The following is a 22872-nucleotide window of genomic DNA, read 5'->3' as shown; positions in this document are numbered from 1 at the left end:
ATTCATAGGCTTCAGAGAATAGTAAATTGCACAGAAATTCATCAATTTAAGTGACACGGTACCATGACAACTTGTATATTAGCAGCTTCACAGACAGCTTCGAATTTTCAGACTACTACATGAACTGTTACGGCAACGGACACTTTTACAAATAGTAGCATGTTAAAAGATCTGTCTACCTAACAACAGTACACCACCCACCGCTCCCATCAGAGACATGACAGGGTTTGGTTTACATGATCCAAATGACCATCTCAATGGTGATTCGCTGTTATCACTCACATCAGCTAACACTACTCTGTGTATTATTTATATGTATATGTGTGTATATATATTTATGAAATGAGAATACCTTGACAGTCTGATTGGTTAACAGCGTATTGGTACAGTTTTGTCTTCTATTACATGTCATTCATTTCAGCCCTCAATTTTAGAACTCTAAATAAATAAAATGTAATTTACAAAGATAAATTGTTATTTACAAATGCAAAAATTCATCCTGAGGATTTTGTTATCTAGGAGAACTGTTTCACAGAAAAAAGCAACTATCAATCTGTGAAATAAAAATGCACCTTTAGTTAAACTAAAGAATTCATAATTACAGGTTAATTTACCCAAGTTCCAGCCAAGAAAAGCATGAAGATATTTAAGAAATCTTAAATTGATTTGCATGCAAGAAATTAATCATATACAACTTTTCAAATCCCAATGTTCTTCCCCCTTAAACTTCTTGTTTAATGTTTTAGTCTGACTGTATTTGTAAAGTAGGTGACAGAGAAAAAAATACCTGAGGAAAACTCAGTAACGTGCTGAGGGTTCTTTTCCTCACTGGAAAGCAGCGGGGCTTCAGGCCACCATGAGAAACAGCCAGTGGGCCTTTGGCTTTACCCAAGTTAAGCTCCCCTAATAGGAGCAGTTAGCTAAACAAGTTCAACGCTTTCCAAAGGAAAAAGGTCAAGTTAAAATAAAAATCTAAATAAAGGTAAAATATCAACAGTTTCTCTGCTTTACAGTGTGACCATAAAATTACTTATTTACAGAAATTAAAAGAAATGGTTCAACAAAGAATCAAACTGGTTTCTCCAGGTATATACCATTACAATGTATCTTTTTACTCGATGCTGTGAGCAGACAGTGATTATTTTGGAGAAGGAAAAATAAGGTGTGGAATTAGTAATGCAGATGCTGAAAGGCAAGTGGCAAGAGAAGAATGCCTCAAACAAAGGCTACTTTGTTCCCATCTCTACTGCACCTACACCTGCCCCCGCCCCCAAGCTAAAAGACCTGAATAACCAAAGCCATTTTAACAGTAGTGTGCGAAACTGTCAGCTGACAAACAACATAAAAACAAGTCACACTATGTTATCTGTGGTCACGTTCTTCAGGGTTAGTCCAGTAACTCAAGACTTTACATTCTTTTGTCTTTATTTGTTTATTTTAATTAAACATATAAAGGTTAATAAACAGACAAAGTCCAGAGTTAGTAGGTTGGTATTATAACATTTATTAAAATAATGCTATGGGTTAATAGAAACAGCAAAGAACCAAAGAATTAAAATGCAAGCTATGTAAAATCCCAACTAAAACCCAAAAGTGTCTAATGTATTCATTCATTAGCTAACTAAAAGCCCAAAAAAGACAAGACACCCAATATAATAAAGTACTGCAAAACAATTGGCAATTTTCAGTTATCAAAATTGTGGATTTTGCATTTTGTATCCTTTTCTCAATCAAGAAAAAAATTCTTTTTGAATGTTATATAACATACATATAAAACAAGATAGAAAAATACATTATAAACTTGTAACAATGGCTGTAAATACATTATCTTACATGTTTCTCATAGGCAATAGGTTGGTTATGGTACATACATAGCATGAAACTAAGATAATAAAGAATAGACAAAAATACATGTCAGCTGTACGATAACATACAAGCGACACTCCCATCTACCCACGCTAAAAAAATTACATAATACTGTCAGAAAAAAGTCTTAAAAACTACATTTTAATAAGAAATAAATTCAATAAAGAATGATAATACTGAGAACCAAGGCATTCAGAGATTTCAAAAGTCATGCTTTTTTTCAGTTGATCCAAAATTTTGTCAACCAAGTTTTCAAAAGTTTGTTCAGAGCCAACATTACCTACAAATGTCACACATTTATTATTTCATACATTTACTTTCTTCCCCATAAAAGACCTTTGATAAACATCTAAAATGTCCAGGTATAACATAGTTGAGATGAAACTGGATCAAATACTGGTATTGTTTTTAACAACTATCACCTCAAGTGTTTGAGTGTCGCAAATTTATTCAACCAACCAAACAATATAAAAATCAAAATGGCACAGCATATATTGTAAATAAATCAAAACTGTATGTGTAACAGAAAGACAAAGCAGTGGCATATTAAACCAAAGCTAGCTGGATACAAAACAATGAATGTCTATTGCATAGTAAATAAACTGACAACGGTTTCCAAGTGAGACAAGATGGTGGGGGAGGTCACCAAGAAGGTAATGACTCAGCTTCCTGCTGACCTCTGACTGTGATGCTGGGAAGGTGTGGAAGAGGGGACGAGTTGATAAGCTGGGGTGGGAGTCCACTGTCACTTGAGATTTGCCACGTCTGGTACTGAACAGTTAACGATTATTCACTCAAGTGTTTAGATGTAGGCTTTGCACACAAATTGCTTCAACTACATAACTAACTGTTTCAACTTCTTGAGAAATTAGAAGCTTAAGCTGAAATGTGGTTGAGTATTTATATGCACTATGATGCTAGTTTTTCACATTCTTTTAAAGTTAAGGGGTGGGGGAGGCAGAGGTTACTGAAACAGTAAAAGGATACACTACACCAGTTATCTGGTATGATATAAAGACATATGATTAAATTTGGATGATTTAAAACATTGTTTTCTAGAATGAAAATCACAAAGATTTACTTTTGTGAAAACATTTGCTAGGTATCCTATTATCTCCAATTAATTAAAAACAAAAAACAAAACCAAATGAATGCATCCCCCTTCTCCAAATAAAACAAAGCTCTAATTTTATCTACAAAATGAAGTTCAGATGACACATAATTTTTATCTCAGAATCCTTTGGGTTAACATTGAAGACTGGAATAATGAAAAGTATTAAACTATTTTTTTAAAGAAAGATGTTTTAAAACTTACTAGTCAGGCATTAGAAAAGTTATCAAATCTTTTCACAGTATCAGATTTGGCAAATTTGCATCAAGGTAACGTGGCAAAAATCATATAATTCAAACCATCAACTCATTTGTCTCCCTCATATCTTCTTTCACATACTGGGCGACTGAGTAACATGCATTACTTGTATTCTGAGGGAGGAGCTGATCTTTATGAGACACTTGACTAAATGACCATGAAGGAAAATAAGGCACTTTCTTTTCTTTAGACTTATTCCAATACTTAAAAAATAAAAAAGAAAGACAAAAAGGCTCTTTTGGTCTTTTGTTTCTTGACAACCACCAGAAAAAATCATTTAATGAAATAAAGGGTTTCTTTGTTCTTTTTTTTTTTTTATAACACTTGAAAGTATAAAATGCTACATTTCCAAAAATATATATATTTTTTTTCTGCACCAGCACCCTTGTATAGTAAAAGTATCTACTTTTTGTTCATTTGTTTCAATGCACTACACTTTATCTACAATTTCATTACATGTATACAGCAATAGGCAAGCATGGCTTTTACATCCTTAATGATTTTTTTCTATACAGGGAGGTTTAAAAAAAAATACTTGAACAGTTTGCCCAGTAATGTGACACATAATGCATGTACCTTGTTCTCATATTTTTTTAGGTGTAAAATAAAGATTCAGTAATTTTAACTCAGATATTTATCTTTTTAAAAATAGTGTTGCAGTTTTGTTATTTGCATTACTTTTCAAAACTCAAGTTTTTCTCTCATGGCACACTTTCTCCTAATACTTCAAATTTTGGCAGGCAATATAAAAAAGGCTGCAACTTCTGCCCTTTGAGGGCACTGTAGTGACTAAACAGCATATCAAATTTTGAATACTTTTTGAAATCACTTCACCAATGATATCCCTGACCGAAGGTTCATGCATGATGCATCATCACACAGTACATTCAGAGAGAGCTTTGACTTCGCTATGAGAAGAGAAAGATTCCTAGAAGTCTCTCACAGTAACTGCCTCTGTCATTGAGTAGTTAAGGGCCATCTGTCTCCCCTTCTTAAGAGAGGCCTTCTTACCGTTCGCTTAGGGTGGGATATTAAAAGATGATCAGTGCTGTGGGATGAATTGGGCCTTATTGCTTTACTACTATTCAGTGCAGGTTCTAGAACCACTTTCACCCAAACAGGAAAAAAAAAAAAAAAAAAAAAAAGCTGAGTTGGAGGACAACAATTTCTTTGTCTTTTGTTTGGTTAGATGGTAAGACGAACGGACAAGTGCCTCAGCTCGCTGCACTGACGACAGGCAAGCAAAGGCGATTACCAGTTAACTGATCAGCAGGCAGGCATGGTCAGGTCATCATTGGGTGAAGAGTTCAGAGGTCAGAAGGTCATAGGTTAGTTGCCGGTGGCGGCTGGGTGGTTAGAAACAAAAAAAAACAAAACAAAAAAAAGAAAAGAAAAGATAGAGAAGAGATTAGTTTCAGCTAGTGACGGCTTAATGACAACATGAAAAACTAATCACAACTAATAAAAAAAAAAAGCATGTTTAATTCTGACAAACTGATTGACACCATCTACAGAATACAATTAAAATCATGACAATTTCGTATCATGATTTGAACAAATGAAGAAGAGCCCACTCCCACAAAAAACAAAAAAAACAAAAAAAAAACTGGTTAACAAGAAAAAATAGAAATAAAATACAACTAACAACTAATAGTTAGTAGCAGTCAATGAAGGAAACTGAAAAACAATGAATAGGTTTGGTATACAGAATTTTTAAACAGTCAGTGCAGTTATCAGTATCTGACTGCTATTAAGCATTAGTATTCTCTGAGATGCAAGCATTAAAGCAACTATTAATGATGGATGTGATTATTAATAACTGATGATTAACAGAAATGAATCTAAAGAAATTCAAAATTCTATGAACCATTTGGTTCAACATAAACTCTGGGCCAAACAAGGTTTCTTTTGTTCAATAAATGTTTATTGCTTTTTCAATTATTCTATTTACAAACAACATGGAACTTCTTGGCCTCATGATACAAAGCGATACTAAACTGTAGTCTAGCAGTGTAGGCAACATCATGGGAACCAGAAAATGGCCAGGCCTTTTGCACTAGCCAACACTTTCCAGTTGAAAATACTATTTTACACATATAGAACACTTATAAAATGCACTTGCATGTAAACACTGTAAAATCCTGCCATTTAAAATTCTACACTCAAAAAGCTCTAAGTACATCAAAAAATAGAAGAAATTTCTAATTGATACCAATAAGGCATTTTAAAACTACAAACAGCTTTCTTTATTCAATTTCAAAGCTAATACTCTGCAAATACAATAAAATCTGACATTTCATATACATTCCTGCTTTATATTTTTATATTTTAAAAGAAGCCACCTGTAAATACTATTTTCTTTTGCAAAATAACAAAAAGGACAAAAAAATTTTAAAAATTACAGTAAAACATAAAGTAGTTCTCAAGTGGAAAAGTCATCATTCCCAATGTCCTTGAGTTGCTCCTTCCTTAATCAACCTTTGTCACATCTGCTTCACCAAACTTGGTCCACTTAACAGTAGTATAATTTTTAAGACTCATTCAACAGCTTAATTATTTCTACTATATTCTGAGGTTTGATAGAATTTTCTGTACTGTTGCCATTGTGACTAAGGCAGAGGAGATGTGAATGAAAAGATATTCAGTGCAAAGTTAGATTCTGTGCCACTTCATAAATCAAAGCCCAGAAGGTGTAATGTTCAGAGTTTAAATGATCTAAAATAATGGACTGATTTACCTTCATATGACAAAAATGCTTTCTATAGTCTATCATTTAGAACAGTTTATAAATACTATAAAAATACTGTATCTTCAATGTGACCAAATCTTCCCTGAATTTCTTAAAAGTGGAATTTTATTTAAAATAAAAATTGCTGCTCCAAAATCATAGAAGAAAATAAATATTTAACATGATGTAGTCATACTACTTCACAGGTATTCCAAAATATAAAATCTTAAAGCATTTTTGATGTTACTCATAGTTTTGATTAAAACTGTTTAAAGTTTCTTATACAAATTATATAAGTGATGGTTTTTGTATTACTCAGAAAAATTTCTGACTTCTTTTCTGAGTGTGGAATATATAAACGAAGTGAGTGACCATTTACATATACCAGGACACCCAGACTACATCCTCTGCCAAGTCTCGGCCTCCTACACAGGTGTGTCACCATGCAAGACCACACGGTTCATTACAACTAAAAGGTCAGTTGGTCTCTAATAGGCTTCAAATTCAGTTTTGAAATATATATAAAGAGGTGAGTTTACTTTTAGTAAAGAACTAGATATTGGTCAACCATGTAGTACTCCTAAACGTTCATATAGAATTACATGGTTATATGTCCAAGGGCTGAGTTTCTTTGCATTAAATGAATGCTTATACTAATAAACTTCTCTTCAAAATATTTTTTAAAATAATTTTAACCTCAAAAATAGAGAAAACAGTAGTATCATAAAATAATTTAAGCGAAGGACTTCAGACAACTCCCTTAGACCCAATGAGTGCATACAGTGATAAGTATACGAGTATTCTGTTACTAAAAAAGAAATGAGCATTTCGGTTTGCTGACACTACACTTTAAATAAAAACAGTGACAGGACTAATCAAAACACGTAACTACAAAAGATCCATGCATGGAATGTGTCGTAATTTTCCAAATACAGTAAAATCTTCCTCAAATATGTCCAACTATCTCAAGGCACTGGAGTATTAAGTAGGCCAATAATTATTGTGTTACAGCAAAATGGTGAGAAATCTCCTAAAATGGGGCATATAGGGAAAGCTTAGCTGGGGGAAAAAACTACTTTAAAATACTCTTTAGAACAATTGTAGACATTAGCAGTATGAATAAAACCTCAAATTATTCATGGAATTGTCCAGTTTCTTTAAAATTCAAGTGACTTTCCAAAAAAACTATTTCCCCATCCCTATGAGACGTGCTCATACAGAACACTTACAAGGAGTATCATCTTCATAGACGACCACGGAGCTGGGGTCTATTTTGTTCACTGAATAATCACTGTTAGTGATGTATACATTAGTTTAAAAGTCTTCGACATTCTTTATGGATTATGCTAAACAAATATTAACAATGTCTTTGGGAAAGGCATGTTATTTCTGATGTGGACAACAGCTGTGTCTAGTATTTATCATCAGTACTCAAGGTAATCACATGAAGCAGGTAGGTCCTTCATAAATTCATAGAAGATGTACAATTGAAGTACAAATCCAGCACTTTTTCCTCCACTAATATTTGAGAATTTGATCAATTTAATTTGTAGGAAACAAATGTGCCATAATAGAAACTTGTAAAAAATCCTTTTTTACTACCATGCTTGAGATTCCTATCTTGTGATGGAAAAACTTAGAAAACAATTCAATGTCAATAAACCGAAAATATCATTTCTCAATAAGCAAAAATAATTTATAAAAGGGTCCAAGGGCATATACAGGACACAAATTATAAAAGTTGTAAAGGAGAAAAATGAAGACTTATTTTCCAGTCACAGGTTAGTCAAAAATTATTATTCACACAGCTGGATCTCATATCACCACAGAACTTCAAGAGACAGTTTGCCTTCAGATAATATATTTTAGCAGCAAATGACAAAAATCAAAGGATCCATTTTGGCAAGAGAATGTAAGAATAAAAGGGAATTGACGCTCTAATTTATATAAAAAAAAATCCAACTACAGGAAAATTATCTTCACAGTCCTCACTTTGCTGATTTTAGCTAAGTACTTGACATGTGCACCCTCACGTTTATACAGTGGCTCAAATATTTTATTATAAAGAAAAATGGAAACTAAATCTTCAGTTTTCTCCAAAAGTACACAGGAGGCATATATTCCTTTACTTCTCTCATTAAAGCACCATCCGTTCAATTCATTTTGCAATACCAACCCCAAATTTCAGAACTTTTAAAAGGTAAATTTTAGCAAAAGTTATTAATGAAAATAACTGAGGCAACATCAAAATGTAATAGCTCCCCAAATTGACTAATTTATGTTTTAGTATGAATAAATCGTAGTACATAATAATAGAAGATTTAATAAGTTAAAATATGAAGGGAGAAAAAAACCAAACCAAAACAAAAAACCCAACCCTTAAATCTGTCAATGATCACAAACAAATTTAGAAAAGGAAAAAAAACTGTGTGCAGGTAAGCAATTACATTTTTCCATCAGGTGTGGTGTTGCAAATTTTATGGACACCCAACGCATTTCTTATAGACAAGAACTGCAGAACTAAACTAACCTCGGTCTGCGGTCACAATCCTTTGGTAAGGATGGACACGCATATCGTGCCTTCGAACTTTAGTAGCCACCGCACCTAGTTAAATTGCAATTACCAAGACAAAGTTAGAAAACATTCACAAGGGGGGAAAAAACATTAACAGCAGGTTTATCAAAACGGATTTCAAATGTTCATTTACTACAAAAGTTTAAGAAACACGTTAAGGCACAGTAGTTTTAAAATTAACCACAATATGTCACGTATATATGCATCTACTAATATTGCATTCATTTCAAACATCTTGGGCCTTAACCTATTTTATCCATTCATTTACAGTCCCCAAGTTACAGTATTTCATGAGCTCTATTAGATCCAAACATATTTAAGCTTTACTAGTCACATATTCACTGAAGTGCCTTTCTTGCAGCAGGACTACTTAAATAATGCCATGTTTAATACTGACAATTATTTGCTAACCTTAAGACCACTTCAAGAGTTTATCACTTAAAAAGGTTTAAAAGCAATTCTTAAAGCCTACAGATTGTGGTTTTAAACTCTGAGTCAATAAGTATGAACTGCAATGAATTAGGTGATTAGTAAAGCAAACAGTATAGTACACTTAGCAGTCAGTATACTACTATACACTCCTTTATAAATTACCATTACTGTGTAATATTACAGACTAAACCAAATTAATAACATAATTTTACTTTATATCTATGTGCAAAAAGTGCAAGTAAGTCACTGACTGCTAGGCTAAGCTTTTTTCCCCCGGAGGCTGCTGAGACTAAGCATTTGTTAAATTCAGATCTGATGAGGGTTCAGTTAAGACCGTTCTTGAATTCTTAGCCTTTCGTTGGGAAAGCCATACCTAAAGATAAAAGGAAGGGAATTAAAAATTAGTCATCAATGAAGACTTGATGCTAATACCAATCTCCTCACTACTACCAACACACATGTCTGCATCTGTTTTGAAGGGCACTGCTTATTTTAAAATAATTTAATGTGAGATGTGACATAAATAGCATGCATGTTATCTGTGTGCAAATTTATTATAACTTAGAAATTTAAAAGAATTTTCTGAGTTCTCCAAGTGGTCAATATCATGTTTTACTGCTTAGGTGGCAAAGCAAGAAATGAAATTAACCATAATAGATTTTTTCATTTGGCACTTTTTATTATTCAACCTTATGAATGCCAATTAGAAATCTGCATATTTTGGTCTTTACCAGTCTAATAATTAAGTTTTTATAAGTAAAAATTTTCCAACAAACAAAAGACATGAAGCTTTACAATGAGAAACAAGTTTTACTGCAGTGCCTCTTGCTATTTCTAAGCAGTAAACTGGTCCATCACCCCTTATTCATTTGAGATAAGGTAATCATATACGAGTACAATTCCATGTGGCAAAATCAGGGAGATCTTGCACTGAAAGTGCTGGAACAGCAGCTGGTGGCTAAGAGCCCCAGCCCTGCAGGAAGTCAAGAGTCATAACTCCTCGGGAACAGATGCTGTGGGTGCAGCAGAGAGGAGTTCTGGGAAAAGGAGCATGCACGGGACCACAGGACAGAGTATTAATAGAAAAGAAAACTTAAACAACAAGGTTACAGGTTACATGTTATTTTAAAAATGCTTCAAGAAATGTGCAACAGAGACAAGCCTCTCATAAACAGTTCTGTGGTATAATTCTGACCTGCAATTACTTTATACAATGATTTAAACAGAAAACATGTACAATGAAATGTATTTGTTCATGAAACAAAGGGCACCTGAGTGCATGCACACACACAGATAACATACAGAGCATAATGGCTTTCTTTACTTGAACAATGAATTTTCGAGTTTAAATCTTAGTGTTCTCCAGTTCATTAAAGATTTTCAAATCTTTATAAATCAGTATTAATGCTGGAAAAAAAAATCCTTAAAAGATCAAAGTCCTAAAAGTCAACAGCATGCATGCAGCACCAAGGTCATATACAATTCAGGAAAAAAGTATTCAAATTTTGTCTGGTAAAACAAAGGGGTTGCACAGAAACAGTTTGTTCCACATTGACTGGTCGTGTTATAACAGCTGCTGTATTCTAGTCCTTCATCCAGCAAGTCAATGGGCTGAAATATCAGGCATGACTGGCATTTCAATCCACTCTATAAAAAAAAGGCATCAGTAATGTCTTTTTCGAGCACACCACTTTTTGTTCATGTAAAACCAAGCGTTTATATTATGATTTTAATTTTTGCCTTAAGTGAGATTCTGAATTCAGTGATTTGGTATTTATTAACTATTCTATACTGTACTACTGAAATTAAGAGTATCTCTTATTGTTTAATATGACTAGGACTCCAAAAGACAAGAACTGAAAAATCTTAAGAATACAACTACAGTCATGCCCGCATAACAACATTTTGGTCAACAACGGACCACACATACTATGGTGGTCCCATAAGATTATAATGGCTATACCACACAGTCTAGGTGTGTAGTAAACGATATCATCTATGTCTGTGTAAGTACACTCTATGATGTACACCAAATGATGAAATTGCCAGACAAGGCAATTCTTAGACTGTATCCCCGTTGTTAAGCGATGCATGACTGTATTTATCTGACATTTTAAGTGATCACGAATATTATAAAACACATACAATAATATGAATTTTATGAAGATCTCAAACTACCTTCACTTAGAAATTTAAAAATTTTCCAACAATTACACAAACCTGTGAGATAAAATAAATCTAAGTTTGAGAAGCGGAGCTGATGGAGGTGACAGGCCAATGGGGTGGGACCTAAAACTCAGAATGACCTCAGTAATGTCAAATGTAAAAGTAGTTGTTAAAATGTACACAACAGATTTACCCAACCAAACTGAACCTGAGTTACCAAAGTGGATCTGAATAATTTCAAGGTGCAATTATAAAACAAAATTTAGTTTTCAGTCTTCCCTAATGGAAACTTGTCTTGCCTCTCTAAAACTGATAAAATCATTTCAAAATCTGGGAGAGCAAAAATATTTATAAAGAGAATGTTGTTAACCCCATGGGGAGAAGAACTTACCTAATACACCACTAGGTTCAATAGGATACTCAAGGATTGACGTAGCTGGTGCCAATGTGTAGGGGTACTCATAGGGTGTATAGATTAAACCAGCTTCGGGCCCTGGAGGAACTATTGCAGCAGTTGGGTGAGGAGTTCCGTTTGGCATGACAGCGGTCTGTATTTGTCTGATCAAAGGCATTATGGTAGGGCCAGCTGGCGTAGGAGTACGCAGAGCAGCTGGTGGGAGAACCGGCGCAGGCCCAGTAATGATCCTTGGAGCAGCCTGGGCTGTTGCTGCAAGAGAAAAGGCAAGGGCTGCTACAGTAAGCAAAGAAATTTAGAAGGAAGTGTAGAGACAGCAGTATAAAATATGGGAAAATGAGAGGGGAGTAGGAAAAAGAAAGGAAAAAGCAGGAAAGAAGAAAAATAAAAGGAAATCATTAGTACATGCGCTGATCACACAAAAATGCCAAAGCACACCAATCAAATGCAAACAGCCTTCCCTTTCCCAATGTGATTAAGAATATGCAAAAATTAAAAAGCCATTGTAAAAAAATGAATGACACCATTAAATAGGTTATATTTAGTTCATACAATTTGATATATCTGTTTTTAAGATTTCATAAGACTAAAGTACATGCAGAAGCACAATGAAACACTTGCATTAACAGATGTTAAAAAATAATTTGTAATCGGAGTCCACAGAAACTCAGTTTTGGTATATTTCTAAAGTACAGCTTTAGTTTCAAAGTAAAGAAGGAATAATTTTTATTGCATTTAGTCAAGTAACCACTAGGTATATATGTACATTTCCTGCATCTTTAGGAACTAACGTCATAGAAAATCTTAAAAAGCCCTACTTCTAAATTCCTATTAATGATATACTCACATTTTCATGAGTAAATTAATGTCAACAATTTGTAAAGTAACTACTTCTAAACCCACTAGATTGCCTACATCTTGTAAATCTGGCTAGAACTTTAAAATTCTATGTGTTTTAAATAATCAGTAATTTAAACATGGTATGTTCATATAAATGACATGTATGAATCTTAAGTTGTTTCAGAATATAAATTTCATAATATTTCATTTTAAACATAAAAAAGCTATCCTCTTATGGCTTATAAAAACATGCACAGATACATATAAAAACAAAACTAGGACGGAAAAAGAGTTATCACCCACTGATCTCTGTGAACTCACATATGAAATCAACAGGGAAAAATACTGGAGGGAAAACATGCAAGCAAAGTGAAAGGACAGAACTCAACAGAGGGTCATTTCATTCAGATACACTTCGGATTCACTTTTTCAAAATAAGCTTTCAATATGTTGTATTTTGCATAAATTTAACAAGGTAAGCTGGAAGCCTTACATCTGTAGTTAACCAAACAGAAAATTTCTTAAACGCTTGAATTTAGAGATTGAGATTTCGTTAAAATAATGTAAGTTTATCAACCTAAAACTTCAACATGCTGACATAAAATAAAATCAAGAGTGTCCTCAATTCATGAAAGCATTAAAAATAGGACTGTCAGTCCCATATCAAGTGACAGAATTACTTTAACTGTTCACTTTATATGAACTATTATTGTGTTGTGTTGCAAAAAGGAAAAAAGTCTGTAGACAAAACAACACAGATAGCAGTAACCCTGGGCCTCAGAGCTCATTCTTACGTGATTTAATGTTGGCATCTCTGTAGGTGCCATTCAGAATCGCAAGCTCCATCAGCTGCATCTTCTTCAGGCTGTCTTCTCCTTCTGCCTATACATGGAAAACACATGAGATGAAAGCATTTGAGACTGTCCACAAATATAATAGCTATATCTACACATAAGCCTTAAAGTAAGTATCATGTGACTACAGTCACCTGTTTTAATAAGGGGAAAAAAAGATCAGGAACCAAAAGGTGCTAACATAATGGAGCCTGCTTTCTCTGTTTTCTCAGTGAAGGCATGTTGATATACAGCATATTCTATTTGTAAATTTTTGTCAGTTACACCGATTTATTAAAGTTCTCCTAAAAAGCTTTACTTCTAAATAGAAATGAATGAAAATGTGAGATAAGACTAAACATATTCTCTTCAGCATCTATCATTTTAAAATTATTTTAATTAATTTTATTGTTTTTAGATACAGGGTCTTGCTCTGTTACCCAGGCTGGAGTGCTGTGGCATGATCCTAGCTCACAGCCACCTCGAATTCCTAGGTTCAAGCCATCCTCCTACCTCAGCCTCCCAAGTAGCCAGGACTAGAGGCATGCACCACCATGCCTGGCTAATTTTTTTTATTTTTTGTAGAGACAAGGTCTCGTTTTGTAGCCCAGGCTGGTCTCAAACTCCTGGCTTCACGTGATCCTCCTGCTTCAGCCTCCCAAAGTGCTAAGATTACAAGTGTGAGCCACTGCACACAGCCAGCAACTATCATTTTGCTGAATATTCCAAAACTCAAATGTGTTCGTTAAATACACACACACAAACACGTGCGTGCGTGCACACAAAGAATTTTAAACATACAAGATTTGATTGTAGAATTTAGGTAAGGAAATTTTATGCTTAATTCTTCAAAAAAGGAAAACTCAGTGAAATAATAACTTCTAAAAAACCGTATATTCTGCTCTCTTACACCACCATCCCTGTCTCCTTTGAATCTAATTAGCAAGTGCTATGAATGCTACAGCAATCTATCTTTAGGGTTACCATATGATTTATTGTCCAAAGCAGAAAACATTTAAAAGCAAAAAGGGGCACTAATAATAACCATGCTTCAAACGTAAATCAGGATAGTCTCTAATCATCAAAATGTTTGGCCACCCCATTTACCTTGAATTAGTCCCACTCTTTTCATTCACTGTTCCAGTCGTTTTTGGCATAGCACCCAAACTACTAAAACATGTTGCTAATGGTGTCTGTTCTCCAATCAATCTCTACACAAAGGCCAGATTAATTGCCCAAATCACAATTTTCATCATGTTTCTCAACATTCTGTCTCAAAACACTTTCATGGTTTCTTACTATCTAAAAATATAAAAAACTTTAGTTGCCTATAATCTGGTCCCAAAATATCCTCTCAAGTTAAGCCCATTAATCTACTACTTTACACAGATATGTAAGTAACATCCTAAGTCAAACCAGATTGCTCTCCACCATTCATCTCTGTGCATATTTCCACTTCCTCCATCCTAAGTGCTCCCCTGTGCACTGCTCTGCCCCTCTCTCTTTCCAAATCTTACCTATCCTCATCCCCACAAACTTCAACCTAAATGCTACCTTCCTTCTCCAGGGGCCATCCCTAGATTACAGTAGATCCTCACTTAACGTGGTCAATACGTTCTTCAAAACTAACTTTAAGTGAAATGACGGACAGCAGGTCCTCAATAATGCCATTGCTTTCAACATGGTTTCATTATAACATTGATGAAAAAAGAGGCTGCAATATACTCATTTTGTTTAAAGTTGTATCTCTAAGAACCTATCGACAAAGTTAATTGCTTCTACTTCAAATTACAGTCTGTTGAGTATCACCACTCCCAAAGTAAGCTCCATGAGAATAGGGCTTATTTCTTTGTTACCACTGCCTAACCCCATGTTCCTACAGCCCACCCTCAAGTTATTTGCTAGAAGTTATAAGTGACTGGTATGAGAAGTCTTTAACTTTATTTCCAAATCCCAAATGTCTAAGTCCAACATAAACTTTAGCCACAGTCAAAGCAAGCAGTAGATGAGGGTCCATCTATCAAAGTCTGTGTAGAGATAGAACTAAGTGCCCCCCGCTTTTATGTATCATCAAATCCCAGTAACTTTACATGACTTTGTGATATTTACAATGAAAGTAACACAATGAAACAATTTTCTGATATAGTTTTGTTCCTCTGATTCATAAAAGGGGAAGGACGACCAGGACACAGACTTCTCAGTACTCCTTTCTATCATAGCTGTAATGACACACAAAATTCTGTTTTTGGCATTACAATGGTGAATGGTATACTATAATATATAGTAAACAGAACTGTTCAGTGAGCTTTTAGTAAATACAAGAATTAAAGAAAAATATGAGTGAAACATAAAGACAATGTTTTGATGTGCTACTGCCAACTTTTTAAAAACCTACTTTGCAGCAGATTACAGGGAGTAGATACTTGCATGCCTGTGGAATTTGACTCCTATCAACTTGTACAATGATATACAAAAAGTTAAGTATGATCTTTGAAAGATACAGAAATTATTTGTTAAAAACGAAGTAAGCTACTATTAGAAAAGAATCAAATCCATTATAATAAAACTTCTTAAACTTATTTGCTAAAAACTAGTCAGCTGAAAATGAAAACTTACCAAAAGTTTCAAATTTAAATTTATATATAAAAATGGAATACCAAAAGTATTATAAATTATACTCTACATAAAAAAAGAAAAAGAAGAGCAGTAGGTTTACCTCCAGTCATCTACCATAGCGAGAAAGAAGTGGTACAAGTTTGAAAATGTCAGCAAATAAGAGGACAAATTTACTTCCAACGAAGAGGAAATAAAGATAAAAGAAGAGTCTCCTGCAGAAGGACAGGTGCTTGAAAACATGTTGGCACTGAACTGCTCCTTTTGGATAGCAAAATAACTATTCATTATTTGGCAATGGAGTGTCAAACAAGGGAGAAAACCACAGAGGAAAAAGATGGAAGAAATGCATGTGATCACCACTGTGTGTGCACACTTGTGTAATTTGCAGGGTGCAGGATAATGAAAACAGGAGACCACCCCAAGAGAATAAAAATAAGAGCGGCATAGGAGGAGATCCTGGTGTAGTCTGCCATATGGTGTTGCTGGAGGTGATGGTATGTTACACCAGATCACCGCCACATTTTGGCAGGGTACACTAATGCCTCCCAGAAATGCACAGGATTTCGTTGGCAGAGCTGGAATTTGATTCTAGGTGGTCTCAGTCCAGGATGGGCTTCACCCTCATGTCCTGACTACTCCCCACCACTCTGTATTCATAGAGCATGATCTTGTGTGTCTTAAGAGACAACAGGGTTCGCTGGCCGGGCACGGTGGCTCACGCCTGTAATCCCAGCACTTTGGGAGGCTCAGGTGGGCAGATCATGAGATTAGGAGTTCGAGACCAGCCTGGCCAACATGGTGAAACCCTGTCTCTACTAAAAATACAAAAATTAGCTGGGCGTGGTGGCGGGTGCCTGTAGTCCCAGCTACTTAGGAGGCTGAGGAAGGAGAATCGCTTGAACCTTGAACCTGGAAGGTGGAGGTTGCAGTGAGCCGAGATCGCGCCATTGCACTCCAGCCTAGGCAACAGGGCGAGACTCTGTCTCCAAAAAAAAAAAAAAAAAAAAGAAAGAAAGAGACAACAGGGTTAATTATAGAATTACTTTCACATCGAAGTGGTTATTTCAATGTTACTGTCGTGGTTTTGACAATAAGATTTGGTAGTATGTACCTGCCTAAACACTGTTGAAGGTATATGTCACCTCTTTTTCAAATATAAGTTCAGATGAGAAAACTAAGTTTCTTCTACAGTCTAGAGGCTCTAGAGCGTCTATGAGCCAGTCTTCAGACCAGTTTTTCTGACCTCTTTTTTTCTCAAAAATTACAACTGATCAAACAGGGCATCCTGTCAACTCCAGATAGTTCACAAAGTACCCTGCAGAACCTTGATCGGGAATGAGCAACCCTACAGAGACAGAACACTTTTACATTTGTAAAATGGGTCATTAAAATCATATTTTGTAATACCGAACTCAAGTGATTATCCGCAATCTCATAGCTTCTGATTTCCTAAATATTTTCCCTATATTCAAGAATCATTGAAAAAATGGAAGCAAAATTCACATGCAGTGGACTCCCAAGGTCTTAAGTGCAATATCCAATCACGATATTTCTTCCTTTTTTTTTTTTTTTTAAGTTTTTGTGGGCACACAGTAGGTGTATGTATATATAAAGTACATGTGATATTTTGATACAGGCATACAATGCATATTAATCACATCAGGGTAAATGGAGTACCCATCACCTCAAGCATTTATGCTTTCTTTGTATTATAAACAATCCAATTATACTTATTCTTAAATGTACGATAAATTATTGTCGACTGTAGTCACCCTGTTGTGCTATCGAACACTAGATCTTCTTCATTCTAACTATATTATTGTACCCATCAACCATTCCCACTGTGCCCTCCCAATCACTCTTCCCAGCCTCTGGAACCATCACTCCACACTCTATCTCCATGAGTTCAATTGTCTTAATTTTTTTAGCTCCCACAAAAAAGTGAGAACATGTGAAGATTCTTTCTGTGCCTGACTTATTTCACTTAACATGACCTCCAGTTTCATCCACGTTGTTGCAAATGACAGGATCTTATTCTTTTTTATGGCTAAATAGTACTCCATTGAAGACACAGGACATTTCCACAAACCCAGAAAGTCTCCTTGTACCTCAAGCCCTAACCATCTATCTAACCTGCCTAGACTAGATTTTCAGATAATGAAGGCATATATAATCTTTTGTGCTCAATTTCTTTCCCTCAGTATGACAGCTGTCAGATTCATCCATATTGCTGCATGTCGCTGTAGTTCATCTGTTTTAATGGCTGAGTAGTATGTTATTTATCTATTCTTCTGCTACAGACATTTGAATGTCTCTACTTTTTGGATATGTGAACAGAGCCACTCTGAAAATTCTCATATAAGGCTTCCTTGCAAATATAAGTTTTCATTTATCTTGGATAAATACCTATGAGTAGAGTTGCTGGGTCATTGGGCAGACGAATATTTCCCTTGTATTTGTATGGAAAATATTATGGAAAGATTATTAAAGCACAACAAATAATGTCTTTACTTTTGAAATGTAAAAGCTCAAAAATAGAACACACTCCTGCTAATAGCTAAAACCTGTGGTATCAGGGAAGTGCCTTGAGAATTTCAGTTTTTCAGATTTACAGAAAGATACCACAGATTCTTTAACACCCGGCAGAGTCTGGGGGATACTCCTATAATCCAATCTGTAACAAATAGAAAAATACTCACACTAAGTGGGGTGAAGCAACTATAAACACAGGTTTCTGAACTTCTGGAGGCTTGCCATTAAGGATGACGAATTATGGGTATGTATAAATATACATATTTTAATTTATGCATATTAAGATATAGATATATCATCAACTATGCCTTTTTTGTTGTTTTTGTTTTTTTTTTGAGATGGAGTTTTGCTTTTCTTGCCCAGGCTGGAGTACAATGGTGCAATCTCAGCTCACTGCATCTTTTGGCTCCTGGGTTCAAGTGATTCTCCTGCCTCAGCCCCCCAAGTAGCTGGGATTACAGGCATATGTCACTATGCCCGGCTAATTTTTTGTGTTTAGTAGAGATGGGGTTTCACCATGTTGGTCAGGCTGCTCTCGAACTCCTGATCTCAGGTGATCTACCCACCTTGGCCTCCCAAAGAGCTGGGACTACAGGCATGAGCCACCACGCCTGGCCATCATCAACTATGTTTAATAGCCATGTTAAAAAGGATACAAACAGGTCACGTTTAATGTAATTTGTACATTGTTCAACTTTTCTAGATTTAGACACTAGGTCTTCATTATCCAATCATTTATGCTTCCTAACAAATCTGTGGTATTGGCAGTGCATTATCCCTGAGGCTCACGCAGGATAGGCAGCTTATCCAAAGTCACAAAAGTTCACATTGCAAACCTGGCTTCCAACCCAGAATACCTGATTCAAAGTCCTCATGTTTTAACCATTACATTATACCTTCTCCAGTCTTATGATGCCTTTAAGTGGAAGTATGTTTTGAATTCATCAGACCTCATGTTAGAAAGTAAGAAAATCATGTTTATTTAGTATTTTTAGATCTATATACCTTAAAAAAAACTACAGTAAAGTAATCAACAGAGAGCTGAAACAAATGTGCATTTCCAAATCATTAAAACTATGTCAACTAAAAACATAATTCGAACCACTGCCTATCACAAAGGCCCAAATTCTCCAGCATTCAGGGCACTGAACAGTTTATATGAGCAATCTTGCTTGCAAATGTTTTGCATTAGTCAAAATCATCTGTCCACAACCCCCCTGAGTAGACCTGGTACTTTCCTCTCCAAGTTAGGCTCCTATTAGAAGCATCCTATGTGTTCCTCAATAACATAGATCATCGTCTTCTCCCAGAGTGCAGGCTTTTTTTTTTTTTTTTTTTTGAGATGGAGTTTCGCTCTGTCGCTAGGCTTCAGTGCTGTGGCGTGATCTTGGCTCACTGCAACCTCCAACTCCCTGGTTCAAGTGATTCTCCTGAGTGCAGGCTTTTCTAAGCACTCTCAGGCATATTGGTCTTGCTTTTATAAATTCACGCTGCTTATTTTTGGGGTGATCAATCATATATAGCCATGTGCTATCTCAGTTTTTCTATTTTTTGATTTTTAAAGAAATTTCTCATGAATTGTATCCATAAATGAACCAATAACCAATAAACCCACGTTCCTTGTAGCCCCCAAAGCCTTGCAAAAATGAATGTGCTCAACATATTTTAAAAAATGAATTAGTTTTCTATAAGTTTGAAATAATGGGTAGAAAAGGTTTTCCAAACAAAAAAATACATGACTAATTTACTTGGAGAATAACAAATATCAGAGAAAAGAAAAAATGAAGAGTGACCACATTTTATAAAGAATTCTGATGCCAATTACCACCTTGATCTGCTCCGACAGCTTTGTCAGACAGAAGATGACAAATAATTCGATTGGCTTAAACAAAGTGGTTTATGAGAGGGAAGTGACAAAAAAGGATCTGTCTTAAAAGCCTCACTCTGCTATTTTGTGGATGGACTGCTGGGGGCGCCAGCCTGATTACTGAGATGGGTCATGAGCTTTAACATGGTCCAGGCAACAGAGAGGATGAACCAGACTGGGGTAGAGGTCGTAACAGAGATGAGAAGAGTTACGTTAACCTGACAGGGCCTGATGATCAGTTGGACACAGAGGGTAAGGGAAAAGGAGAAATTAAACAATGTTGTTTAGGTTCTTGATTTCAGCAATAAAGTAGATGGTGGCTCCATGTAATGAGATAAAAATTGAGGAATATGGAATCAGAAGTTCTCTCTTGAAAGGTTACATCTGAAATACTTATCTTAAACACCTAAGTGGAGATGTCAGATAGACAGCTGAATATTCATCTGGTTGATCAACTTATTCCAACGTATCCTATACAGCTGGTAGAAAAATACGCTTTCATATTTCTGAATTTTTCTCCAAGATGATGTGGCAGTTAACTAAGTTCCAAACTGACCTGCCATATGCTTTCCAATGCTTAATGTAGGGCTCTACAACTACTAATTCTTTGCCAGCTGGTTTTCTGTGAGGTTCTCAGAACTGAGGCATAGTGTGGGTGTTAAAGCGGCCGACCCTGAAGAGCTGGATGAGGGAGAGAGATGTTCTCCTTCCCATGTGTGCTCCTTTTAGCTATGCACTTGCCAGAGGCAGCTCTCCTGGCTCCATGCTTCTTTCCCAGCACCTCTAGAACCAGTCTCATCGTGCAGCCCCTTCCCTCCACGCATACCAAAAGCAGCCAGCCAGAGTTCTCTCCTCTGAGCTCCTGAGGTTCTTGAATTAGCTGAGAGACACCAAGCCAGGGTCTTGGTTCCATCATTACACAGGCTTTCTTCTCTTTTATTCCAGCCCTGGGGTAAAAGATGCTTTTTTGCAGTGTCTAAATCTGTATTACAGCCTCTCTTTCTCCTTTTTCAGTTCTCAATATCTGTGTAACCAATCAATAACTTTCCACAGATAAAGCAAGGTAAAGGGAAAGTGTCAGGCACTTTAACCAGAAAAGCTTAAAACACTCAAACACACACAAATATGATGCTCCTCCTCCATTAAAACTACATAAAACTAACAAAGATTTGTACCTTAGGACAATATGTTCTGCCTCTCTTCAACAAGGTATAAACAGATCCATTGAAAAGTAATAATCTCAGAAAAACAAAAGCCAACTCTCAACAATAAGTACTTACTTCTTCTAATGCTAAATACAGTATGATACAATTAGTGATTTTATTAATAGTAATAGTAATCTTAATAGGCATGATAAACTTTTGAAGGATTTGTGTGATTCACAACTCCGGCTACATACTAGCATTAGTAGAGCCACATCATTTTATAGATTTAAAAAAAAAACACCTCCAAAGTTGATTGTTATTTTAGATGGATATTATCAGATGATATGGTTGGCCTGGAAGGTGGGACATACAAATACCAATTGGGAGTTTAATACAGCCTTGTTCTACAAAAGAAGATAAAAAATAGGAACCTGAGCTGGGCATGGTGGCTCATGCCTTTAATCCCAGGACTTTGGGAGGCCGGGTGGGTGGATCACTTGAGGTCAGGAGTTTGAGGCTTGCCTGACTAACATGGTGAAACCCTATCTCTACTAAAAATACAAAATTAGCTGGGCATAGTGGTGCATTCCTGTAACCCTAGCTACTTGGGAGGCTGAGGCAGGAGAATCGCTTGAACCCAGGAGGTGCAGGTTGCAATGAGCCGAGATCGTGCCATTGCACTCCAGCCTAGGCAACAAGAGTGAAACTCCATCTCAAAAGAAAAAAAAAAGAACCTGAAAATTATGACTATCTAAAAATCTCTTAGTTTTGAGAGGTAGGATAGAGAGGCAAAAACTAAGAAAAGTATACCCACTGTGGCGGGAGTGGTGGTGAGGGGGCTTAGAGGTGGGCAGAACCTAAAAGATGTTGTAATGATTGCCTGACAAAAAGTTCTGAAAGTGAAAATATATTAAACTCATTCATATTCAGAATGAGCACTGAAATAGAAAGGTAAAGGAAGTTAAATGATGTGTAACTGGGATTATGATGGGAGTTTACACAGGCTGCGGTGGAAGACCAAATGAAAAGGCCTGGGGAGATAATCACAACAGCTTTAAGAATCTTATGGTAACTATAGATTCCTTCTCTAGAAAACATACATGAGTACGCAGCTGAACCTTTCAACAATATGGGCTTGAACCATGCAGGTCCACTTTTATACAGACATTTTTCCGCCTCTGCCAGCCCTGAAACAGCGAGACCAACTCCTCCTCCTCCTCCGCTTACTCAGTATGAAGATGACTAGGATAAAGAACTTTATGAGGCCAGGCACGGTGGCTCATGCCTGTAATCCCAGCACTTTAGGAGGCTGAGGTGGGTAGATCATGAGGTCAGGAGATCGAGACCATCCTGGCTAACACGGTGAAACCCCGTTTCTAGTAAAAAAAAAAAAAAAATACAAAAAATTAGCCAGGCATGGTGGCGGGCACCTGTAGTCCCAGCTACTCGGGAGGCTGAGGCAGGAGAATGGCGTGAACCTGGGAGGCG

At 35.9% G+C, this 22872-nt stretch overlaps 1 protein-coding gene across 7 annotated transcripts in view; it reads right to left on the bottom strand.

Annotated features, from left to right (window-relative positions):
• Positions 1–365: 365 nt before the first annotated feature.
• The window catches only part of QKI (QKI, KH domain containing RNA binding), a 163725-nt gene continuing 141218 nt past the window's right edge, over positions 366–22872 (bottom strand). The window contains exons 5-8 of one of the 7 annotated variants that reach the window (XM_032162084.2): positions 13186–13273; positions 11528–11827; positions 8494–8568; positions 366–4581 (exon numbers count right to left, since the gene is read on the bottom strand). In XM_032162084.2, coding sequence (XP_032017975.1) covers positions 4565–4581; positions 8494–8568; positions 11528–11827; positions 13186–13273 — 480 coding nt within the window. In that variant the 3' untranslated portion in view covers positions 366–4564. Of the gene's footprint in view, positions 10618–11527; positions 11828–13185; positions 13274–22872 lie in introns of all 7 variants that reach the window. The other 6 variants (XM_032162100.2, XM_058435662.1, XM_032162090.2 and 3 more) reach the window with 6 other exon arrangements.

The sequence above is a fragment of the Hylobates moloch genome, unplaced genomic scaffold, assembly GCF_009828535.3.
Source record: "Hylobates moloch isolate HMO894 unplaced genomic scaffold, HMol_V3 SCAFFOLD_2, whole genome shotgun sequence".
Classification (NCBI taxonomy): Eukaryota; Metazoa; Chordata; class Mammalia; order Primates; family Hylobatidae; genus Hylobates; species Hylobates moloch.
The sequence above is the reverse complement of the archived record's forward strand: the minus strand, read 5'-3'. Positions and strand labels throughout refer to the sequence as shown.